Source organism: Denticeps clupeoides, chromosome 6 (assembly GCF_900700375.1).
Source record: "Denticeps clupeoides chromosome 6, fDenClu1.1, whole genome shotgun sequence".
Classification (NCBI taxonomy): Eukaryota; Metazoa; Chordata; class Actinopteri; order Clupeiformes; family Denticipitidae; genus Denticeps; species Denticeps clupeoides.
This window is the reverse complement of record NC_041712.1, coordinates 4,426,308-4,452,371: the sequence shown is the minus strand read 5'-3', so window position 1 is coordinate 4,452,371 and position 26,064 is coordinate 4,426,308. Positions and strand designations below refer to the sequence as shown.

Below are 26,064 nucleotides of genomic sequence, written 5' to 3'. Positions count from 1 at the left end.
TTCACAACTGTTGGGAAGACCCCACCTTGAGAACAGACAGTCGAGGAACTCCATCGCCGCCTGAGATGTGACCAAGCCTGTAGAGGAGATCTTTTTGAGTACAGGTCATAGGCAACCACTAGAAAGCGCTGATAATATGTGACACCCTGGAATGGCCCACAGATATCCAGCTGAACGTGCTGCCATGGCCCGGCCGGCCACTGCACAGGTTGCAGAGGTGGAGGTGCGGGAGGGCCCGTCTTTCCACTGACGAGGCAGGCTGAGCAGTTCTTCACCGTAAATTCAATATCCCTGTCGATCCCAGGCCACCACACCCTGTCACGGCAGCACCGCCTGACTTTTACGATGCCTTGGTGTCCCTCATGAGCCATGGCCAGGATGCGAGGTTGTAGTCTGCCGGGATAACGGACCTCATTCCAGCAGAACAGCTCATCTTTAATCGGCTGAAATGGTGCCAGGTCCTTGGACAATATGCGTGGCCACCCCTCTCGAATGAAAGTGCAAAGCAGTGACAGCGCTGAGTTTTGCCCTGAAGCCAGTTGGAGGTCCTGTTGGACACAACCTCCCGGAGTGGCCCATGAAGCGTGTGGATAAGCTCTTGTCAGGGAATTTAAAGGTATGATGCCCTCTCCAGACAGGCGAAAGCCCACAAAATCGACCGCTGGCACAGGGTCTTGAGCATGTGATCCAGGCGCTCATCATGTGATGCGAGGGTTGGACCATGCACAACAATGTCGTCCCCGAAACTGCAGCAAAGATGGTGGACATGATTTTCTGGAAGCAGCTAGGGGCAGAGCTGAGACCGAAAGGCATCCTGGTATAGCGGAAGACGCCCATGTGTGTGTGACAAAAGCGGCTCTCGGGATGCAGCAAAACTTGGAGATAGCCCTGTAGGAGGTCTAGTTTGGAGAAGACAGTAGATCCATGGAGTTTAGCGGCCAGCTCCTCCACAGTGAGGCAGCGGGTACTTGTCAGGGAAAACAGCTGTGTTGACCGACCTTAGATCCACGCATGGCCGGAGAGTCCCACACTTAATTAGGATCTTGGGATCATTAACAGCTTAATAATGTGTCTGGTAGGTTGAACTAAAAACATTCTCAGCACTTGCCTTTAGGTTTTGGAAATTGATCTTTAAATGTGGAAGCTGTCAAGACTTGATTAATTTAGTTTAATATGTACATGTACATATTTCATTTCTAGGTTCTACAATCCTAAAGGATGTACCTAATAAAAAGTGTGGCACCAGAAAAGTGAAGTGATGATCATTGTGATACGCAGCACAACATACACTGCTTTTAACCCATCACCTCTGGTGAGCAGTGGGCAGCCATGTCAGGAGCCCGGGGAGCAGTGTGTGGGGACAGTTTGCTCAATGGCTCCTCGGCCAGTCGGGTTTCGAACCGACAACCTTCTTATTACCTAGCCACTTATTAAACCGCTAGGCCACCACTGCCACCAGACAAAAGGAAAGGTTTGCAAAATGTAGAGTAAAGCATGCTGTCCTGTAACAGAACCTGTAATTTACTGGAGTTTTTATTCAGCTTTCACTGTCACTGAGGTAAGAATCATCAGGGCCATGGGGCGTGGACTTCAATCTAATGAGCTAGAATGCAATAAAAACATGATGCTCAGAATGTAACAGTAAAGCGGATATTTTATTTGATGTATTTCTGTATCCTCCTCCTTCTCCTTCCTTCGGTCCCACCATCAGGACGCTGATGAAACTGCTGACAGTTCCACAACTCAGTGAGTGGACTGGCTGCTGTGGTCTTCACACGTCAGCAGCTGCATCTGAAACACAGTAAAACACGAGATGATATGAATCACACTGTTCTATAAAACCAACACGTTGTAAAAAGTGAAACCAGCGAATGAAGACGCTTCCTGTATGAACAAACCATCTGTGCGTCGTGTAGCAGAACTCGGGGAAGCGAGCAGACACAAGGAGTTACACACAACATAGTTACATATTTAACTCTGTGTAATGAGGGAGCAAATGTAAACCAAACTATGTTCAAGTCTTCATTCCTGCCACATCTTGTCAGGTACCCTGAGGATCTGGAGCTGCGCCATTCCAGATGACAACAAAATGTGCATTTGTGGTGCTTCACTTGCGGTTTGAAAACATGTGTTTGGTGTGATCTCCGATTTCTGATGAATTGTGGGTTTGTATGTGTGCTCTGAATTGTTGTCACGATTTGCTGTGTGTGCCGGGGAGGGTTGTTTTAACCCGGCAGTACTAGTGAGGTATAACCTGGTAGTGTTATTCTCCTACGCCCCCAACATGCATTTTGTCTGTTATTTAAATATTAAATAAATTGTATTGTTTGAATCATACTTTGTGTGTTGCCTGTGTCTGGGGTGGACAAAGTGGAAGTAATAAGTAACCTTACGGTCCCGACAATAACAGTAAGCAAACCAAACTGAAAGAGCTTCAAAATGTCATAAATCAAGCAACCTCTGAAAAAATAAGACAGAAGAAGGACTTTGACCAGATGATCAGCCAAAATGAACGCATGTTGTCAAAAAGCAACCTTGAAATTGCAAATCTGAACAAGAAGCTGGCACTACAGGGTTCCAGGCTGAGCAAAGACATGGAGAAAGGCAGGCGACAGAACACAAATAGTAATCATTTGAAGTCTGAGCTAACTAGGAAAGTTCAAGGAAGCTCAGAGACAAACAAGTTCTATTAACGATTCCTATGAGCCTCATTCAGAAGCTCAACTTCCGGATGTAGTGCCTGAACATTACATCAGAGGGGCTTAAGGTGCTGCTGGTCCTGCAACCTAATAGAATAGAACTTCCTACATTTACATTTTATGGCATTTATCAGACGTCCAGGCTGGAGGTTCCAGGACCACCACCTATTTACTTTTTTGCTGGGTTCCAAATTCTCTTAAGTTCTTAATCTCCATCATGCTCTGATTATTCAATGTATTCAGATATCAGAAGATCTGCCTGTAAATACTTTTTGGGCCATGGGTAAGATCTTCATAGGTGTGTTGGATCCCGATCACCCCACGTGCTGTCAATTAATATGTTGTGATCATAACCCATACGATGATGTGATCATAACCCATATGATGTGTAACCCATACATACTACAAATTGGATAATGAGGAGAAGATGGCGCTGAGAGAAAATAAAGAGAGAAACTAATGAGGTTGACTAGTAAATAGTTTTTTTTTTTTTTTTTTTCAATTTTAAGTACTGATAATTTTTTTCCATAGCAATAGACTGTGGTTACTGGACTATTGAATGAAGAAAAAAATTCCATGGCCGTGGACTGAACAAGATGACGATCTGCCACCCATTTTCAAAGAGCCTGAAACAGTGCAGCATTTACATGATTCTCAGCATCGCAGAGGGGATATCTTCAATAAAGGCAAAGTCGGAATGACTGTTTTTCTGTGTGCTGGATGTAAGTGGATTCACACTTTTGGTAAGAGGAAAAAGTGAAACTACAACAGTTTTGGACTCAGTGTAACCTGCTGAAAACTGTTGTTTCCAGACACTGATTTCTATTATTTTGTTCTACCACAACGGAAGAGAGAAACACTGTTTTTAATTTTAATATTTCGATTTTGTATTTCCATGCTGGATTGCGGGGTTTCCTTGTTTACTGTCTGTTAAATTGGTGGAAGTGGCGTCACAATTCCTAACTCTGTGGTTAACTGGTTCTGGGTTATTGGTGATTTGTGATAGTAAACCCAACTTGATTTAAAATAGGCCTATACATGATTAAAAGCATTAAAATAGTTGACCTACAGGGTTATGGTAATATTAAAATAAGAACTAGATAAGAATTTATGACTGATAAACCTTAACTAGAATTTGGAGAGCTCCAATTCTTTTTTAACCAAATAGATTAACCATCACCTTAGTGAGCAGTGATCAGCCATGAAAGACACCCGGGGAGCAGTGTGTGGGGACGTTGCTTTGCTCAGTGGCACCTTGGTGTTTTGGGATTCGAACCGGCAACCTTCTGATTACGGGTCTGATTCCTTACCCGTTAGACCACCACTGCACCTAAAAAATAATTTATTAATCTTGATTAATTGCATTTAATCACATAAGCAAATTTGTCCTAAAGTGCAATTATGTTTTATTTAAAAGGGTTTTAGTTGCCAACAGAATCAAATAATAGACATGGACATGAATATTATTAAGTCAAGCTTTTAAATCACATGTGTATCACATGTGACAATCACTTCACTTTGTAAATAAAAATAATATCCCTGGCTAAAAATGGGAAGAGTTCAAAATAAAAAGCTATTTACGTACTTTTAGTACATTTTCAGAATGGAATAAAAGTGCAGTTTTTGTTCTTCAAAAGAACAAGGCAGAAACATTTAAGGTCATTTGACAGCGCTTCGGATGTCTTGCAGATCGCGATCCCATGATGCAGTGCGCACTTTGCTGACGAACGGAGCGCACTGAGTTCGCACGGCCATTTGGTGACTTTGAAGCACGAAAAACATTTGTCGACGTGGAAACTGCTCCTGTACAGATTCAGATGGAGCTAATTGAGCTGCAGTGTAAAGATCGTGTTCGAATATTTCAAACGTCAAATGAAGCACTGCATTATGGGATCTGTAGTTTGTGTTATCAAGGTTTCCCTCGAATACATTGTGGTACCTCTAAAGTCTGCATCAATGTAATCGGTCGTGCACTGCATTTTCCTGGAATACAAAGGGCGATGTGTTAATTAAAAATGTGTTATTAAACATTAAATATGTTTAACGTGTTATTTTTATGATTGATTAATCGCAGTGACAGGGAGACAAGCGAACATGTGGCGCCATCTTGTGGTCAAAATGCGCCAGGTCGTGACAGTTTTTCAATAAGTAAAACTCCCAAATAACCCAATAATATTTTTTATATATTTTATGGATCATCACAAAAAATGAACATCATACAATTTCATCATTTCGTTGTGCATATTGTCCATATTGGATTTCACCACAGTTATAAATAGTGAAGTGAAAATGAAGCGATTGTTATTGTGATCCACAGCACACGGTGCACAAAACGAAATGTGTCCTCTGCTTTTAACCATCACCCTCACCCAGGCGCCCGGGATTCGAACCGGCAACCTTCTGATTATGGGGCCGCTTCCTTAACCGCTAGGCCACCGCTGCCCCAGTAAGAATGCTGAAGTCGGGCTGTTGCTATGACAACTCTCAGTTTAGCTTTTTGGAATAAAACTGTCAGTTGCTCCTGCAGCAAATAGTGGCGAAAACTCCCGCGTTTTACTCTTGAGACCAGAGCCTTTTTCATCTGCCTTTTAAAACATTTTAGCCTTCTAGCACATTCATTTAGTATAATTTTAGTATAGTTTAATTTAGTATAATTATTGGTGTTAAATATTTGTTGCTTGTATTTTACTTGTTCCAGGCGTTGGAGAGCCGGCTCTTCTTTTTGTCTCAGGTTTTTCCTTCCTGCAGGTTTCTCAGCTTCAGGACCTGCACCAGCCCATCTGGAGGTAAAATATGCAGCTTTTTATTGAAGTAGCCCCTTCCGGACCGGATCCTGACTTCGTTTCTGGTGATACAGAACTAATACAGAGCTACTAGCTATTAGTGTCACTTATTACACACAATAAGCTGAAAGGGTGTTAATGGTGATCAGTTTACTGACTGTATTCCAATTTACTGTCCTGCACTTGCAACATGTCCACAACTGTTTACTGTCCCTGCCACTGGGGAGTCTCTTTACCGCATGTACGAGTGGTTATGTGCTCATTGAACAATTTCATTACTATTTTCTGTCTAGCGGCGAGACGCAGAGGAGCAGCGACGACATCCAGTGACGTCGGAGGAGGACACCATCACCGCTTCATTGGCGACATCTTGTTTTCTTCTCCAATTACAGACTTTTTTTTACTTGTTCTAGTTTAATTGAATTGGTTTTAGGTTGGAGCAGTGAAGACGAGGACACCAGCCATGGAGCGGCAGATCAGGTTCACCAACCCCGAGGACGACTTCCACTACTACAAGGAGGAAATTGGGTCCGGTGGCATGTCCCTTATCTTCAAGGTATTTTTATTATTCACTTTTAACTTGCATTTTATCCACGTACTGAGTGCCACACCCAGTTTCAACTGTAGGGTGAGGAGATTGGAGCTTTTCTAAAAGAGGACACCTTAGCTTGGGACTCTAGTGAAAATTCCACTGGCATGAACAGCAGAACATTTAAAGAAAAATTAGGAGTTAAAATGTCTGACTGACTGTTTGTGCTGTTGGTGAGAAACGAGTGAAGTGCTGATCTTTTCTCTGTATTCTGTCTTGTTTCAGGCCAGAAACCTGCAGACAGACCAGATCGTGGCCAGGAAGATGACCAGGCCTGAACTCGGTGTGTGTGTGTGTTGTGTGTGTGGGATGATTGGATCATTGATCAGTTTCTGTCTTTGTCTTTATAATTATTGAATTCATCATTGTGTAACGGATGCACACCAGCATCCAATCACCCATGCACATCAGTTGGTGTCAGAAGAGAGATTTTATTTCTGTGGGAACACAGCAGGGTACAGTCAGTGGCTAACGATCACACGCGTCACGGCCCTCCTCTCATCCCCTCTCTGCTCCCGCAGCACACTGAGGCAACTGCCCGACAATACAACTTGTAAAATATGATTAAATAAAAAACAAAAAAATAAATAAATAAACCCACCACATGAATTCAACCAGTAACTCAGTCATTAAATGACATATATTAAACTATTTACAGGTGAGCCAACAGTGACATTAAACAACAGTAAAACAACAGTAAAATACAAAAATACAATTTAAAAAAAGAAAATGACGATCGTATAGTGGCTACGTTACATACATTTCACATTTAACATACCTGTGGGAACACAGCAGGGTACAGTCAGTGGCTAACGATCACACGCGTCACGGCCCTCCTCTCATCCTACGAAACACATGCTTCTGCTAACACGTGGCGGCAAATAAAATTTCTTTTTTTTCTTTTTTAGAACCGCGCGTGTGGCACAACGCCGCACGCGCTTATAATACACAGCATAATACCAACAACATGACATAACTTTAATAACTTTAATACACCTATATACAACACATGATATGGAGAACACTGCACGCGCGTCTCACCCCTCTCTGCTCCCGCAGCACACTGAGGTAACTGCACGTGAACGTGAGCTATAGAGTGCGCCATTAATGTAACCCTGACCACACAAACAATGTGGAACCAAAATTTTCGTTCCCACCCACAAATACACAGAAAAAAACACATGAACACCGTAGCTTACAATTACAATAAGTTTTGTTGGAGTTCACGACATACATACAATTATCTTACATAACATCCCGGCTACATACTCCCCCCTGAACTTCACAAAACTTATTCAGTAAGGTAAGTAGCTCAATGACACAATGCTATGAACCCGGTCATCCATACAACCATCGTCTACTATGCGACACATATGTCTCCCACTTACAGGGAAAATGACAGAGGATAACTGGCCAGGTTCTCCTCCATCACTTGCTAAAGAGGTGCCCCATACACCACTCACTACTACGAACAGGATAACTTCATTAACTGTGTGTCTTAATGGATCTACAATTAATGCCAATCACATGGGACATTGATTACGATGACAGGAGATTCACAATCCCACTAACTGATCTTTCCATAGGTACACTTTTCTGTGTCATGTTATGAATCAATCGGCTTACCGGCTTCACTATTCTCCCTACTCTCGTCCTAATCTGGGATATAGTAGTTGCTTGGGACGTAATCTCATCAGACAAAGGGGTTGTGGAGGGTACAACCATAACTGAGTCAGCAGGAACACTCGGGCTTTCAGTCTCAATATCATGGTTGCTATTTGAGGCACTGTCATCACAAGGTGAGTTGTTCACAGGTAGGGAAACAGGTTCTGACACTTCCAATCCTGAAGGCACTTGTGGATCTTCAGCACAACCAACTGTGTCGGTAACTTCAGCCACCCAATTAACGGTACGCACAGCACTGTCTATGACCGAATCTAGAACAGATTGAGTTCTTCCAGAATTCTCGCTATGCACCTGGCTGACTTCAGGCTCACTGGTGAAAGAACACTCATCTCCAACTTCAAGCGGGAGGAAATTTGCTTGCAGGAGTAAGTTGCGGTGAACTACTTTCACATGTCCCGAGCTGGTGTTCCTGACATGGTAGACATGGCACCTGGGGTCCTTAGATTCCACAATGTAAGGAGTAGATTCCCACTTGTCTGCCAGTTTCCTGCGTCCACGTTCTCCCTTGTTTGCCAAAAGGACTTGGTCTCCTACCTCAATGTCGCAGCCTTTGATTCTCCGATTGTACAATTCAGCTTGATGACGTTGACTATCCGTTGCATTCGCTTGTGCAACCAACAAAGCTTCCTTCAAGTCATCTCTCATCCTCTTGACAAAGCTGTCATAATCCACATGATTATTGTCTCTTTCAACGTTATGAAACATAACGTCAACCGGTAGACGTGGAATTCTTCCAAACATGAGGTAGAATGGTGCGTAGCCCGTGGACTCATGGGCTGTACAGTTGTATGCGAAAGTCAAGGTCTGCAACACTTGAGGCCACCTCTGCTTAGCTCTGGGGGGTAAAGCTCTGATCATGCCACCTAACGTTCTGTTAAAGCGCTCAGCTTGACCGTTTCCCATCGGATGATATGCAGTGGTTCTTGACTTCATGACTCCAGCTACCTGCATGAGCTCTTGAATCAGCTGGCTCTCGAAATTAGCACCTTGATCCGAGTGTATCCTCTCTGGGAATCCATATATACAGAAATAACGGTCCCACAGCTGTCGTGCTACCTGCTTAGCTGACTGGTCTCTACACGGGAAGGCATGCGCCATTTTGGTGAAGTGATCTGTTACTACCAAAACATCCACGCTTCTTCCATTCGAATCTTCTGCTGACCAGAAATCCATGCAAACAAGTTCCAACGGCCTCGTGGTTCTAATACTTTCCAAGGGCGCTCTGCCTTCTGGCTCAGGTGTCTTGCTAACCACGCATCGTCTACAACACTTGACATGCTCACGAACATCCTGTTCCATTCCAACCCAAAAGAACCGCTGTCTTGCCAAGTACAGGGTCCTGGCTTGACCTTGGTGTCCAGCAGTGTCATGAACTCCTTCCAGAACATCCTTAATAAGTGATGACGGAACAATGAATTGGTGTCTTTTCTTCCCTGTCAGAAAGTCTTTATTGGCTCTATACAATATGCCATCCAACATCTTCAGTTTCTCCCACTGTTTCAAAGCTTTAAGTACCTTGTATGTCTCCTTAGCACGCTCCCTACGTGAAGGTCTTCTGCCACGGGCCACGTAGACAAGAATACGGGAAAGGGTAGCATCCTCGGCTTGCTTTTCCTGCAAATCCCGGAGGGAGAATGAATGCAAGGGCACTTGACCAGATGGTACTAGCTGTTCCACGTCCTGTGCTAACCAAGAGATCACTCTTCCTTCAGGTCCCTTGTTCCACTCCATGCAGCCAGTCAATAAAGCAGACACTTCCTCACTGCCGAGTGAACGACGCTGCAGATTTTCAAAGGAGGAAGGTTCTACCAAGGCCTGACAGTTATTGCTTAGCCTAAAAGTGTCCTGAATCAAGTCTTCCTTAAGCTGTTCGGCCTCCTTCAACAATGCTCTGTAAGGTTCTTCCACCAATCTCACACTGACCTGTGGTTTCACAAACGGCTGTCGGCTGAGCGCGTCAGCCACTACATTTCGGCTGCCAGGTATGTATCGGATGTTAAAATCATAAGGAGCTAACTTGGCGACCCACCTCTGTTCACATGCATCCAACTTGGGCTTTGTCAGGATGTATGTCAGTGGATTGTTATCCGTCCAAACAGTGAATGGGTGACCTTTCAGCCAGTGTCCGAATTTGTCACAAACAGCCCACTTCAATGCCAGGAATTCCAGTCGGTGAGCGGGATAGTTAAGCTGGGCACGGGTAAGTGCTTTGCTGGCAAAGGCTATTGGTCGAGCCTTGCTCCCGTCTTCTGGGGCCTGTGACAGTACGGCGCCCAATCCATCCAAAGAAGCATCCGTGGAAAGAACGAACGGCCGACTGAAGTCTGGATGTGCAAGTACAACCGAATTCAGGAGTGCTGACTTCAGCTGCAGGAACGCTTCTCTGTGCTCCTGCCCCCAATCACTTGGTTTTAACTTTTTGAATGAAGCAGCTCCTCTTGGATTCCCTTTCCTTCCTCTAGGAGCTGCAGTCAACATGAAGAGTGGTTTGGCAATTCTAGAACAGTTCTGTATAAATCTTTGATAATACATCACCATGCCGAGAAATGATTTTATCTTCCGCTGACATGGTGTGACAGCATCATCCCTCATGAGATCCACTTCTCCCATATCACAGATGGCGCTGATTTTGTCGGGATCTGCAGCAACACCGGCCCTGTCTACCACATGACCAAGAAACCTTACACTGCGCCGGAGGAAATAGCACTTCTTTGGAGCTAGCTTCAGCCCATGGGCACTCAGTCGATTGAAGACCATCTCCAATCGTTCCAAAGCTTCCTCCTCACTTGGAGCATACACCAACAAATCATCTAGGTAGCAGAGCAAGGTCAAAAAGTTTTGATCACCGAACACGCCCATCATCAGACGCATAAAGCTTGCAGGGCTGTTACACAGACCCTGTGGAAGCCTGTTGAACTCGTAGAGGCCCATTGGTGTCGTGAAAGCAGTTAGCTTCTTGTCCTCTTCTGCCATTGCAACGTTATAGAAGCCGGACGTCAGGTCCATGGTACTGAATATGGCATTGCCGCCAAGGGCCGCCAGACAATCCGCTTGGTGGGGTAAAGGGTGTGCGTCTTTGATCGTTCGAGCATTCAGCCACCGGTAATCAACACAGACGCGGAGATCACCGCTCTTCTTCCACACTAGCACCAGGGGAGAAGCCCATTCACTCTTGGACTTCCTGATGATCTCTCTTTCCTCCATATCAGTCAACACATGTCGGAGTTTCTGGTAGTGTGCAGGGGGTACACGCCTGTAGGGTAGCCTGAATGGTCTGTCGTCGGACAGGTGGATATGATGGACTATGTCCCTAGCCTTCCCACAATCAAGCTTATCCTTGGAGAACACACTCTCGTACTTCTTGATCAATTGCAGCAATTTGATTTTCCAATCCAGCGTCACTTCACAGGAATCGATGTCCAAATCTTTCAATCCCATTCGCTGTAGATCATTGCTAATGCTGAAGCTTGGGTCAGCTCGTAATGTTTGGTTATGTAATTTGGCTGTCACACCAAGTGACTGCTTGATGTCCCCATCAAGGTCTTCTACAGCCACACATGGGTAGACATCGGCCAGTTTTGTGTTCCGTTTAAGAGTTATGGGCGAGTGACCTGCGTTCAAAACCTTAACTGGCACCCATCTGTCCCCTGTCATGGTAGCTATGACTCTACCAATAATTACCTCCTTCTTGTGGGTCTGTGCTCTTGGTGGTTCGATGACGATGGTACTTCCTTCAGACACTGGGGAGGTCACCGGTAACTTAGCCCACACCAGATGTTCATGCTCTGGAAGTAGCGTGACAGCACGGGCCAGTTTAGCAGTTCCAATGACATCAGGTATTTCACTTCCTTTCCAACGATTGAGGCCAGACAGCATGTTCATGAAATGGGAAACCTCTGGGCTCCCTGGGGCCTCAGGCTGTGCAACACAGCGCCAGTAAGACGACATCTGCTTCATTTGAGACTGTAGGTACTTGATGACATTCGTGCCCAAAATCAGCTCATCCTGCTGTCCGGGTACTACTAATGTGGGCACGCAGACTGTGTGACCATACACTTCCATATCTACATCATGCACCTGCTTAGGACGGACTTGGACACCTCCACAGCCTACAAGGACAACATCAGTAGGTACTGTACTCTGGGCTGTGATCAACCCTGCATCCAGCAGTCTCTGTTCAGCCTCTTCGCTCATAGTACACGCCATGGATCCACTGTCCAGCAGAGCATGCAATGAGACTTTCTTTTCCACAATAACATCCACATAGAACAGACTGTCTACTTTGTCCAATTTCATTACGTTCTGAAACACCACCATCGTGTGGTCGGGAGTAGCTGCAACCATTTCTTCAAACTCAGACATGGCATCACCAGTATTGAGGGTCCCTTTTCCTGTACTCACATTGTCCCCTCCCGAATGTGAGTAATTCAGTTTTCCTGGTTCTGTGATCGATTAACTGACTGGACAGCGCGTTTAGTTGTCCCAGGGCAATCCCTTCGTTGATGTCCAGTTTCAAAGCAGACGAGGCATCTCTTCTCCTTCATACAGTGTGTACGAGTGGAATGTGACTTATCACTACACACCTGGCAGGTAGCACGCTGGTCCCACGAGAAGGATGAGGGCCTGGCTGGAGCAACAGTGGGGAACTGGCTCGTTCTTTCGAGTACCTTCTCTAACATGTCGAGAACACGCTCCAGCGTACCTGACTCTGTAACAGCACTTCCACTTGTCTTGGCATCACTTGACTTGACTGGGACACACTGCGCTACATTAGCGTGAGCATACCCACCATCGCTGGTGGCAGCCGGGTCAGTGACGGCCATGGCAGTAGCCACCTGGAATGAGCGAGGCTTGTGCATGCCTAGAAGAAGCTTCTTTGCTTGGATCTCTCTCTGATTCTCGTCAATGGCTTCCTGCACCTCGATCACAGTCCATTTACCTATGGGTTTGCACTTGAACACACTAGAAAGTTCGACATCTGGGCAGTTTCTGATGAACATCATCGCTATTTCAGCATCCATATTCTCCATTCTGCTTCCTTGTTGGTCCAAATATTTGCTGGCTATTTCAGCTGCTGTGTTCAGCCTCACCCAGTAGTCAACAGGGGTCTCTTGAGCAGTGGGCAGTGTAGAATAGAAGTCGGCCAACGGTAGGCATGACACTGGAGTTTCGCTAAAGTAGCGTCTCAAGGTGCAGTAAATTGCTTCGGGGTTGACAGTAGCATTATGTGAATTGTTACTTTTGAGAGTTACCTTGACAATGCTCTTTGCTCTGCCCATCAGGTGTTCCAGAATCTCATCGATTTTTTCAGGTTGTGCACACTCTTTCTTTCGCAGGTACGCTTCCATCTGGTCGATCCATTCTTGGATGGAGCAGCTGTCTCTTCCATCACCACGGAAGATGGGTGGCTCTTTCACTTTGGATTTAACAATCAAGCTGACTTGAGATAAATCAAGGGTTTTACTGGCAGGTTCGGTTCTAGTGTCACCCAGCGGTGGTGACTGGCATGACTGCACGGGGGTCTGACTAGCCAACAACCGATTAATGACAGAGTCTCCAATCAGGTCACATAACTGTTGTGTGGCAAAATCATTGCTAATAGCTGGAGTGGAGAACCTGGGTCTAGCAATAGGTGTCTCAGTGCATGGTTGTGTGTCACCTACTGGTGAAGTATGGACCTCTGTGGGATGACTAATGCCTGGCGATCCCACCCCTAAAAATCTAGGTAACCCTCGGCCACGCCCCAAACCCAACATGAGAGCATCAGATACTTCTAACCTATCACTGGACATATTGGGTTGATATTACACAATGGATGATAACCAAATAAAAGAAGGTTCACTATGTACACAACACCACTATCAGAACTGATATGCAGCAGACCGTAACACAGTAGGTTCGGAACACTTCTGTCTTGGTGCTTCCAGCTTCACCAGCATGCACTCGGTCCCGGCGATCGGCGATGGCTGATCAGGTGCATCCGGGTCACGGCACCAGTTTTATGTAACGGATGCACACCAGCATCCAATCACCCATGCACATCAGTTGGTGTCAGAAGAGAGATTTTATTTCTGTGGGAACACAGCAGGGTACAGTCAGTGGCTAACGATCACACGCGTCACGGCCCTCCTCTCATCCCCTCTCTGCTCCCGCAGCACACTGAGGCAACTGCCCGACAATACAACTTGTAAAATATGATTAAATAAAAAACAAAAAAATAAATAAATAAACCCACCACATGAATTCAACCAGTAACTCAGTCATTAAATGACATATATTAAACTATTTACAGGTGAGCCAACAGTGACATTAAACAACAGTAAAACAACAGTAAAATACAAAAATACAATTTAAAAAAAGAAAATGACGATCGTATAGTGGCTACGTTACATACATTTCACATTTAACATACCTGTGGGAACACAGCAGGGTACAGTCAGTGGCTAACGATCACACGCGTCACGGCCCTCCTCTCATCCTACGAAACACATGCTTCTGCTAACACGTGGCGGCAAATAAAATTTCTTTTTTTTCTTTTTTAGAACCGCGCGTGTGGCACAACGCCGCACGCGCTTATAATACACAGCATAATACCAACAACATGACATAACTTTAATAACTTTAATACACCTATATACAACACATGATATGGAGAACACTGCACGCGCGTCTCACCCCTCTCTGCTCCCGCAGCACACTGAGGTAACTGCACGTGAACGTGAGCTATAGAGTGCGCCATTAATGTAACCCTGACCACACAAACAATGTGGAACCAAAATTTTCGTTCCCACCCACAAATACACAGAAAAAAACACATGAACACCGTAGCTTACAATTACAATAAGTTTTGTTGGAGTTCACGACATACATACAATTATCTTACATAACATCCCGGCTACAATTGCAGTTGAAAGAATGTGGGATGAAGTAGAAATGTTACGAAATTTCAACCATCCAAACATTCCAGCTTATGTGGCCAGCTTCTACTGGTGAGAGAAAACACACACACACACAAAATGATTTCCCTGTTTAATGATCTTGTAATAGATTAATAGATTAAAATGTTTCAACTCATCCAGTCACCTTTTCTTTCTTTTCTTTTGTAGGGACGCTTTTGTCCAGTTGTTCATCGAGTTGTGTGAAGGGGGCTCGCTGATGGACATCGTTCAGAGTAATACACCTTTCTTGTGTGTGTTAGATGTGTGTATGATGTGTGGTTTTTGTACAGTCCTTCATTGCTGTGGTTTGATGTTTGGATTTACAGAAACTGGTCCCCTGTCAGAGCTGCAAATTGCCTTTGTTTGCAGAGAAACCTTGAAGGTAACCACACCCATCCACACCCAATCTCTCTCTCTCTCTCACACACACACACACACACACACAACACATGTTTGCAGACCCTTGGTTTCATGTTCTGTGTGTGTCTGACTAGGCCCTGGACTACGTCCACAAGAAGGGGATTGCCCACAGGGATGTAAAGGCGGGCAACATCCTCCTCACGGAGAGCGGCGAGGTGAAGCTAAGTAAGTTCTGCAGAACGACGGAAATGTGTGTTTGTTGCAGGGGGAAAATGTGAAGAACTGTGTTTGAAGGATCTTTCTTGCTGCAGGTGACTTTGGACTCGCTGCACAGCTGGATTTTGCCAGAGGGAACTGTACGGTGACGGGAACTCCACACTGGTGAGTTCAGAATGTTCTAAGATCACATGAACAGACAGACCATCATCGTGTGTTAAAGTGTGTATCTCTGTGCTGGCGCCTGTGTTAACTTCTCAGCTGTGTGTGCAGGATGGCACCGGAGGTATCAGTCTCCCATATGTGCGGTGGCGGCTACAACCACCTCTGTGACCTGTGGTCTCTTGGGATCACAGCAATAGAGCTGGCAGAGGTGTTTCCCCCCAGCTACAACCTGAGCATTGAAGGCTTCTTCCGCCACATGCGCAGCTTCAGCTTCCAGCCCCCGACTCTGGACGAAGAGAAGTGGTGAGTCAGTCTGACCTCAGCCAAGGAGCCTCAGAAACATCTTCACTGCTTCTCATCAGAGCAAAGACACTTTAAGATGTTGCTCTTCTCTCCTCAGGTCTGCTGAGTTCTGCCACTTTGTGAAGCTCTGCCTCACAGAAGATCCGGAGCAGAGGCCCAGCGCAGAGGAACTTCTCTTAGTAAGACATTTGTCACATTTAGTCCCCTGGCTGATGTCACTATACTGACAGTGAATGAAGAGCAATATGAACATCCTGATGTTGGCAGCAGTGTTTGTAGATGCTGCTCATGCCTACAACTAACAGCCCCTTATTCCAACCTGTGTGCAGCATCCCTTCATCACTCAGTCGGGGCTGTCTGAGGACCTGATGCTGGATCGGCTGAACCAGCGTCAACACGCCGTCGAGGACCAAGGCCACCTGATCCCAGCCGCCGCCCAGCTCCCCTCTCAGCCTGTGTCATCTGCAGCATCAGATGACATCGAGCCTGAGCTGCAGAGCTTGAGGGGCTCTGACACAGAGCCCCGGTCTCCGGAACCATCCGACCCCGCTGCTGTGTCAGATGGAGCCCGGATGTCAGCAGGGTCGCTTCCCCGTCCAGTTTCCCCCCTGCACCTGCCTGACCGTCGAGGGACCGCGCCTGTCCGAGGAAACAGGGTGCGGCGGTTCTTCTGCCGCCTGCCACAGGCTTTCCACCGACTCCCCCGTGCCCTGCGACGCTGCTTCTCAAGGTTCAGCTGCACCTCCTGTGGGTGCAGTGACAACTGAAGCCCTGGAAGCAGCAGAAGAACGAGAAGAAACAGCAACAAGGTCAACCGTCATTTACGATTTTACAGCGTCAAACATCTTTTACTATTAGAACATCCTTCAACACGTTATTATCACGTATTCAGATGTGTCTGATACACAATCTTTCTGACAAGATGTGGCAGGAATGAAGACTTTTTGCTCCCTCATTACACAGAGTTAAATGTGTAACTATGTTGTGTGTAACTCCTTGTGTCTGCTCGCTTCCCCGAGTTCTGCTACACGACACACAGATGGTTTGTTCATACAGGCAGCGTCTTCATTCGCAGGTTTCACTCTGTACAACGTGTTGGTTTTATAGAACGGTGTGATTCATATCATCTCGTGTTTTACTGTGTTTCAGATGCAGCTGCTGACGTGTGAAGACCACAGCAGCCAGTCCACTCACTGAGTTGTGGAACTGTCAGCAGTTTCATCAGCGTCCTGATGGTGGGACTAGAGCATTTAGACTCTAGCTTGTCACCTGCGGATGAAGAAGTATGATAAAGGATCAAGAATTGATAAGTTACCACTACCACTGATGAAGACTTTAGATCCCTGGCAGTTTCCACCGTCAGTGGGTGAGATGTAGGCTCCTCCCACAGAACGATCCTGGATTCTACTAAGGCCGGCAGGAGGAGAGAAACCAAGTAAGCAACAGGTTACAGAACAAAACACCAATTTTCATCAGGATACGGAGCAGGATGTCTAGACTCTTCTCATTCCCTGCTGCTTTTACACCACAAATAACTGTATGTCTAGTTTTGCTAGTTGGTTCATTTGAAATAAAAACAGTTTTCAGCAGGATCAGCGGTTTTGTCCAGTTATTGTGTTAAAGCGAATCCATTCTTTCTTCACACAGGACAACTCCCAGCCACTGGGGACGTACGTGACAGTGTGTGACCTGGTGCCGGTCCGGTTCAGTCGTGCGGACAGCCAGACCGGCTGATCTGCTGTGGCGACGCCTAACAGGAGCAGCCGAAGGAAGGATGAGGAGGATACAGAAATAAAGTTTTTTATTTCTTCTTTATGAGTCCAAATAAAATGTCTGCTTTACTGTTACATTCTGAGCATCATGTTTTTATTGCATGGTTATAAAAATATGATAATTCCATATTGAACTGACCTCATGTTTATCATCATTAAAAATCCCATATAACAAGAGTGTGTGAACTGTTCAGAATTTTCCGGAATTGTAGCTCATTAGATTGAAGTTCACACCCCATGTAGATAAAGAGGAGTCAGTTGATCAAATTGCTTTGGTGGTTATTTAGGCTGATGGTTCTTACCTCAGTGACAGTGAAAGCTGAATAAAATGTAAAACTATTGATCATGCCTCAGATATGACAGCAGGGCTGCTTGTTACCGTAGCAAGACTCCAGTAAAATACAGGTTCTGTTACAGGACAGCATGCTTTACTCAAAACATTTTCCATGCTTTTTATTAGGTGCGTCCTTTTGTATTTTAGAACCTAGAACTGAAATGTGTACATGTACATATAAAACAAAAAGAGAAGAACAGAAAAATTCATCAAGTCTTGACAGCTTCCACATTTAAAGATCGATTTCCAAAACTTGAGGGCAAGTGCTGAGAATGTTTTTAGTTCAACCTTCAGTGTTTTTAACCTACCAGACACATTATTTAGCTGTTAATGGTCACAAGATTTTCTTGCACAAGTTTTGATCACAAAACTCTTGCACAAGTTGTGCTTCCTGTTGTGAATGATGCTCTGTTTCTATGAGACACCAGTGTTCTTATTAAAAAGCAGCAGGACCAGACAACATACCTGGTCTGGAGCTACGGGAGTGTGCTGTCCAGCTTGCAGATAGTCCTACAAATGACCGGCTCTAATCCAATTCAAATTTTCAAATTCAAATTTTATTTGTCACATACATAGTCATACACTGTATGATATGTAGTGAAATGCTTTGGCGACTGCTACAGACCACAGTATTGCAAATATTGCAAGTATACAATGAACCAATATGCAAATATTGCAAACATAACCAAATATTACACTTTTATGTAACATAAAATATGTGTAACAGCAAAGTATAAAGTGAAAATTTCAGGGGGGGATTGAGTCCAGAGTGATTGAAAGTGGAAGTGGAAGTGAAAGTGCTGGAGTGTAATGGAGTTCTATGAAGTGTTGTGATTGTTGAGAGCTCGGATAGCATGCGGATAGCATTCTCTCTGTGTTGGACTTCAGGGTCTCAAGCAGCCAGGCATAAGCTGGTTGACTACATCATAACCCTGGATAGCCTTTCTATTGTGGAAGGAAAATTTAGTAGGCCCAGACACTCCACGAAATTGAGCAGACCGAACACTCCACGTGTTTCACCTTTGGTCATGGAACAGCCAGAAGACAACTGTGTATCTTAGGTGGGGGGGGGGGGGGGGGGTTCTCTTGGGAGTCCCCCTGCGCGCGGTAAAATAAACTTGGATAATCAATTCAGTTGACTTCCTTTATTGCAGCTCCCCAGACGGCAGAATTTCCACCACACCCTCCACTGGCTCCCAGTAGCTGCACGCATCAGATTCAAAATACTGATGCTGGCCTAAAAAAGCCAAACATGGAGTAGCACCATCCTACCTCACAGCCCTCATTATACCTCGCACTGCACCTCGTATACTCCGAGCCTCCAGTCTGCTGCTCGCCTGGTCCCTCCATCTCTGAAGGTAAAAGGAAGACATTCATCTAGACTCTTCTCTGTTTTGGCCCCTCGGTGGTGGAATGAACTTCCCCTCGAGGTCAGAACAGCTCAGTCACTGAGTATTTTTAAATGACAGCTCAAGACCTTCCTCTTTAAAGAATATTTAGATTAACTTGTAACCTTCTTATTGTCGAACTTGTGTACAGAATCTACAACAGAGTGAATAAAAATATTTTATTCATAGTTGGGGGTCCTAGCCGCGGACTTCTTAGCTGCAGAGTCTGAGCAGAGGCGGTTAAAGCGCTGAATCCACGAACGGCTTGAAGCTCAAAGGAATTTTGGAAAAGTGGAAGAGGAAGAAGACTTACGAAAGACAAAATACTGGCGTCTCAATACTTTTTATCTTCAGCATTGGTCACCGCCTTCGGGCTTGTGCTGGACCAACGGTGAGATGTGTTGGCAGTTTGAATCATTCTGGGTACGGGGACTGCAGCCCCACTTTTATTACGCTGAGTAATAAACATTCCTAAGTAGTCTTGCATCAACCATCTAACTCAAAGACTCTCTTTCTCACACACACACACACACACACACACACACACACACACACACACACACACACACACATAAACACTGACAGCATTTAATATCAGACTGAATGATACCAAACCTGGCCTATCTCTTATTATTTACACTTAACAAGAAACACAATAATTAGATGGACGAGGGATGGTTCAGTCCTGATAACTTTGCTGTGTTCCAGTGACGAGTCCTGAGTTTCGGAATCACAAAGTCTTTCTATAAGATTCCCATGTGAAGAGGTGTACAGAGGTATGCCGGCTTTTTGGCAGCAGCATGTCTGCTAAAAGGGGGCCATTTGTGCACTTTTTTTATCAGTGGAGATGGTTTAACGTCCTTTAGAGTTGTTTGTTTTAGGGAAGGGTCCGAGTACTCGGGCTGGAGGACCTGTGCAGGCTTACACAACACAAGAATCACATGACCGTTGTGTCAGTGAACATAAAACCATTAATTCCATATACTTACAACCAAAGAGGTTACTGTAATATGGAATTCTAGAATCTGTATATGGAATATACAGAACTATATGTACTGTGTGTGGTTTTCTAGGCTCTATGAGATGATTGTGTGGGACGATGGTAGCCTGGCTGCTATGGAAGCTGCACCTGTAATCAGAAATGTTCCAAATTTTCAACCTACCAGGTTCCACTGTGGTCTCATTAAGCAAGATAGCCTCCCCATAGATTGCTCCATGAGCACCACTTATGGCTGCCTGCTGCTCCTACGCAAAATGGGTTAAATACAGAGATCGTGTTTTGTTGTGTCAACTGTGTTTTTCTGTTTCTGCTGTTTTTACCATGGCTGAGCATCACTTTCTTTACTTTACTTTACTTTACTTTATTTAGCAGACGCTTTTATCCAAAGCGACTTACAAGAGGAAGACACCAGCAATTCTCGTTCGATTTCTATAGAATATTGAGTTTACAAACTAAGAGCCCTGATAAGGCTTAGACTTGTCAGTGAAGAGCATGCTCGGAGATTGTTAGGTGCTAGACTAAGAAAAATTATAATGTATTTATACATTTTTGTATTGTTTGTGCAATGTATATGCATGTGCGTGTGTAAGTGTTAGATTTGTCTGTAATATTTTTTGAACAAGAGGGTTTTCACCTGCTTCTTAAAAGTGGTGGTAGTCTCGGCTAGTCGTGTGGAGGAGGGCAGGTTGTTCCACCAGCCAGGGACAACAACGGAGAACAGAGATGATTGGAATCGGAGACCCCGTGAAGAAGGAATTTTTAGTCTCCTTTCGTTTGCCGATCTGAGAGAGCGTGCAGGAGTGTAGCTAGGTAGTATTGTGTTGATGTAGGAGGGTGCAGTTCCATTTACAGCCCTGTAGGCAAGCATCAAGGATTTGAACTCAATGCGAGCAGCTACCGGGAGCCAGTGGAGGGAGGTAAGAAGAGGCGTGACATGGGTGTATTTTGGCTGATTGAAAATGAGACGGGCTGCCATATTTTGGATCATCTGGAGTGGTTTTATGGTGACTGCAGAGGCTCCAGCCAGGAGAGAGTTACAGTAGTCGAGTTTCACTTCATCTCGATAACACACAATGTTATGTAGGTTGTTTGATCTAAAGAGCTTTGAGACCTCTGGACCCCTGTCCTGTTTCCACCAGCCTCCCTCCCACTTATCCCACTGCCTGAGGGAATGTCAGTGTTACTTGATGAGGAGGAAAAAGGGAAGGAAGCTCCAGTCCAGCACTTGAAGCCTACAGAGAAGATGGGAAGTATGCACTTTTCAGGGTTCCTGCGATCATTAAAACCATGGAAAAAGTCATGGAATTTGAAAAGGGAATTTTCCAGACCTTAAAAAGTTTTGGAATATGAAATAAACATATAAAGTCATTGAAATCTGATTGACCCATGAATGTATAATGATGTACATAGTTCCCGTAAGATTGCATGAGAAACCTTTTTTTCTACGTTTACAACTACAGCGTTTAAAACTAGCGCGGGACTGTAGTATCTTAGTTGGCTTTACGTAGTGAACCATGTCATGTGCTACTGTGTGCTTTGCTCAGGCTGCGCAAACTTGGAGGAAGAAACGCTGTCGTTTCAGGCTGTTTTTTTATTTGCACAGAAATTTCAGAATGTAATAAAAAATTTTCCTCAGAGCATTTGAAAAGTAATAGAAATTATTTTCTAAAAATATTTCCCACAGTTAAACATGGTGGTGGCAGCATCATGCTGTGGGGCTGTTTTGCATCCTCAGGCACAGGGAGCCTTATTCGGGTGCATGGCATCATGAAAAAAATAAAATTATGTTGATATTTTGAGGGAGAAAATGCAAAAAAAATCTGCTCACCATCCAGGCTTAGGTCGTCGCTGGGTCTTCCAACAAGACAATGACCCAAAGCAGTTCCTCAAAGATACCAAAACCAAGATCCTGGAGTGGCCTGCACAAAACCCAGACCTCAATCCTACTGAGAATCTGTGGTGGGTGTTCAAAGTAAATGTCCAATGTAAACCATGGATGTTCGATTTTTGCTCTCATTTCAACTCTGTGTATCAATTAATTAAACGTAGTGGACGTTGTTTTTATAGAGTATTGGTTTCCAAAACACTTGTTGTTAATGGTCATTTTCAAAGGGAAATTAAAAGTGTTGTTTAATTACATATGGGGGGCTAATCATTTTTGCCTCAACTGTATTTATCAGGAGGCAGAACCTGGGACGCACCTGATGAAACAGGTTCAAGTTCGCAAGTTAGGGTTGCCATGGTAATGGAGGCGTCTGAAGGCTGGGCGAAGTCCTGATGCTCCCTCCATTACAGGAGACGAACGTCACTCTCCCGTAGAGCAGCAGGTGTGGACGGCCAGAGGCTGAAGAAAATGGGCGTACCAGGAGAGCGTGGGTCATCCGAGGAGAAGGCAGAGGCAACATCACTAAAAGCGCAAGGGTTGAAGAACATCGAGTCAGACGGGGCATCCAAAAAGCAAGGTCACAGTCAAAAAGAGTCAACAATAAAATAATCTTGGACAGGAATGGCTTACATCTACGTGATAGGAATCAACGAAGAGTTTGCAGTGTTATGGCACGTTAGTGGCCCTTTCATACTGGCTGGTGTACTCGGTATTTTTATTTACAGTCATCAGAAAAAGAAATCATGGTGGCTGACAAGCAGTGAGCACTTTCAAGTGAAGTGAAGTCATTGTCATTGTGAAACACTGCAGCAAAGCACACGGTAACACAACATCATGTGTCCTCTGAATTTAACCCATCACCATCGTGAAAAGTGAAGAAGACAGTGTGTTTAACCATAAACATTATATTAAACAGTGCAATAAACAAGATGCCAGGCAATTTCAGTCTGAATGAAATCATTCTGGACATTTCCCTGCTGTGACTCTAGGCCAGTGGTCCCCAAACAGCGGTTAATGTCCCCCTGGGCCAGAGATCACAGGGGATGCAGAATTGCATCTGCGCTGAGGTTAGCAAACATTAAATGTACTAAATCCCAATAAGATACTCAAATAGGATTATTAGGATAATCAAAACTCTGTATAATCCTGTATGCTATATAAACTAGAGCTGTAAATCTTGGCCCGAGCAGAGTTGAGTCGGGTTTGTTCTCAATAATGTCATCAGCGACAAAACCTCAAATCCTTTGGGGTCAGAAAAGACATTTTACTGACCTTGTACTTCTCCTTCATAGAGAGTCATGTCATTCTCCATCATCTGCTGGTTCCATTCCACCAGCATGCAGCACAGAACGCGGCTCCCCCCTCGGGGACAAAAAAAGTTCTTTGAATTGAAGTGAATGTGCAAATCTCTGTCTGTTTGGCACTTTATTCACAAAAGCTGCACTGATCCAAGACTAAAAACAATCAGCGTGTCCGACATGAAAGAGCTTATTTCTATTTGCACTAAACCAGCGCTAATTGTAAAACCGCCTGTTAGTAAAGACTACGCTCAATTCGGTAAAATGCATGATTTGTCATGAATTGCCTTTCGTTTCCTGCAAATAAAATAACATTTAAACATTTTCTTTAATTTACCGTAAATCTAGCTTTCTCCGTGTAGAAAGCTAACAAACTTGCTGAGAGAATGAATATTTGATGTCTTCTGTTGAATGAGCAACATCCGTAACCTCGCTGTTTAATTAGACATCCGATATTTATCCGGTATGGAAGCTCAGCATTAAAATAAAGATTTTCATGAACCGCAGATGATGGAAAAGTGAGTGACCGACGTTAAAAAGGCCAAAACGCGGCACTTCTTTTAGCCGCCTGTGCGCCCAGAGACATGACCGTCAAACACCAGCAGGTGGCGCCCGAGGCACCATTTCGCTCCCTGACGACCTACAAAATGACAAACGTCTGCTATACGTCTTAAAGTGAAGAGATTGTCACTTGTGATCCATAGCAGCACATGTCCTCTGCATTTAACCCATCATCCTGAGTGGGCAGCCATGATAGGCGCCCGGGGAGCAGTGTGTGGGGACGATGCTTTGCTCAATGGCAGCTCAGCGCCAACTTGGCGCATCGGGATTCGAACCGACAACCTTCTGATTAAGGGGCCGCTTCCTTAACCGCTAGGCCACCACTGCCCCGCCCCCCGCCGAAAAAAGGATCATATAGACATTACAAATCGAGCGCTGATGTTCGTTATGGCTGTGTGGTGCAGGGTCAGCGCGTTCATCGCTGTATCGAGTACAACCACTGGCAGAACATCATTCTTTATTCTCCAGCCAATTTTGGCCTTCACAGCATTCTGAGAAATGTAGTCAAACGGCCAAAAAAAATACAAGCGCTACTGCATTGGTTTCCATAGAAACCATATTTGAAATATATAACGAGCATAATGAACAGTATACAGAGGCCCGCGAGTGGCTCAGTTGGTAGCGCGGGTGTTCGCGAAGTGGAAGATCCCGGGTTCAAATCCCACTTACGGTAAGTTAGCTTAGCAACTTACTGGTACGTTGCTGTGTAGGCTAATGCCTATAGCTTCATATGCATGCATGAAGTTGTACACAATGTACTGAGGCCGGGTGCTGCTTGTCTTTGTGTGCTTTCAGGAACGAGACAGGAGGAACGTCGATGGATCCTTTTTATGCCTTTTTGTGCCAGCAAGGCATTCTTTTGAAAGCTTTATTTCAAGAAGAGCTTGAAGAAGTTTCAGCAAATTTTTGCACATTATCCAAAATCCATCAATTACTTTATTTCCAAAAGTGGGATTAGCTAACATAAAATTTTAACTTTTACACTCATATGCAAATAAGTAATGATTTAATGACAGCATTATTTTAAAAAAATGTAGTGACATTATACACTCCCTGGCCACTTTTTTAGGTACACCTTGCCATTACCAGGTTGGACCATTTTGTCAGCATTTTCTTTCTACAGATATTATTTAGACATACGCTGGAAAAGTGAGTGACCGACGTTAAAAAGCCCAAAACGCGGCACTTTTTTCAGCCGACGCCGGTGCCGAACCTCCTGTGCGCCCAGAGACATGACCGTCAAACACCAGCAGGTGGCGCCCGAGGCACCGTTTTCACTCCCTGACGACTTACAAAATGACGAACGTCTGCTATACATCCTAAAGTCAAATGATACACAGCAGCACATGTCCTCTGCATTTAACCCATCACCTTGAGTGGGCAGTGGGCAGCCATGACAGGCGTGTGGGGACGGTGCCTTTTCTTCAGTGGCACTTTGGCGCATCGGGATTCGAACTGACAACCTTCTGATTAAGGGGCCGCTTCCTTAACCGCTAGACCACCACTGCCCCGCCCCCCGCCGAAAAAAGGATCATATAGACACAAAAAAAACGAGCGCTGATGTTCGTTCTGGCTGTGTGGTGTAGGGTCAGCGCGTTCGTGGCTGTATCGAGTACAACCACTGGCAGAACATCATTTTTTTATTCTCCAGCCTATTTTGGCCTTCACAGCATCCCGGGTTCAAATCCCACTTACGGTAAGTTAGCTTAGCAACTTACTGGTACGTTGCTGTGTAGGCTAATGCCTATAGCTTCATATGCATGCATGAAGTTGTACACAATGTACTGAGGCCGGGTGCTGCTTGTCCTTGTGTGCTTTCAGGAACGAGACAGGAGGAACGTCGATGGATCATTTTTATGCCTTTGTGCCAGCAAGGCATTCTTTTGAAAGCTATATTTCAAGAAGAACTTGAGGAAGTTTCATCAATTTTATGCACATTATCCAAAATCCATCAATAACTTTATTTACAAATGTGGGATTAGCAAACATAAATTTTTTACTTTTACACTCATATGCAAATAAGTAATAATTTAATGACAGCATTTTTTAAAAAAATATGTATTGACATTATACACTCCCTGGCCACT

At 44.7% G+C, this 26,064-nt stretch overlaps 1 protein-coding gene across 1 annotated transcript; it reads left to right on the top strand.

The window, feature by feature from the left end:
• Positions 1-5,401: 5,401 nt before the first annotated feature.
• Positions 5,402-17,028, top strand: LOC114793011 (mitogen-activated protein kinase kinase kinase kinase 3-like). Its single transcript, XM_028984596.1, has 12 exons — positions 5,402-5,485; positions 5,776-6,038; positions 6,297-6,354; positions 14,665-14,746; positions 14,864-14,928; positions 15,022-15,077; positions 15,190-15,280; positions 15,367-15,436; positions 15,545-15,739; positions 15,837-15,918; positions 16,069-16,548; positions 16,889-17,028. Exons 2-11 carry the CDS (start codon positions 5,946-5,948, stop codon positions 16,504-16,506), a joined length of 1,230 nt encoding a protein of 409 aa, XP_028840429.1. The 5' UTR covers positions 5,402-5,485; positions 5,776-5,945; the 3' UTR covers positions 16,507-16,548; positions 16,889-17,028.
• Positions 17,029-26,064: the final 9,036 nt, after the last annotated feature.

Coding starts and splice junctions, on each gene's coding strand:
- LOC114793011 (XM_028984596.1), top strand. CDS start 5,946: ATGGAGCGGCAGATCAGGTTCACCAACCCCGAGGACGACTTCCACTAC. Junction 6,039..6,296: donor GCATGTCCCTTATCTTCAAG/GTATTTTTATTA, acceptor GTCTTGTTTCAG/GCCAGAAACCTGCAGACAGA. Junction 6,355..14,664: donor GATGACCAGGCCTGAACTCG/GTGTGTGTGTGT, acceptor CTACAATTGCAG/TTGAAAGAATGTGGGATGAA.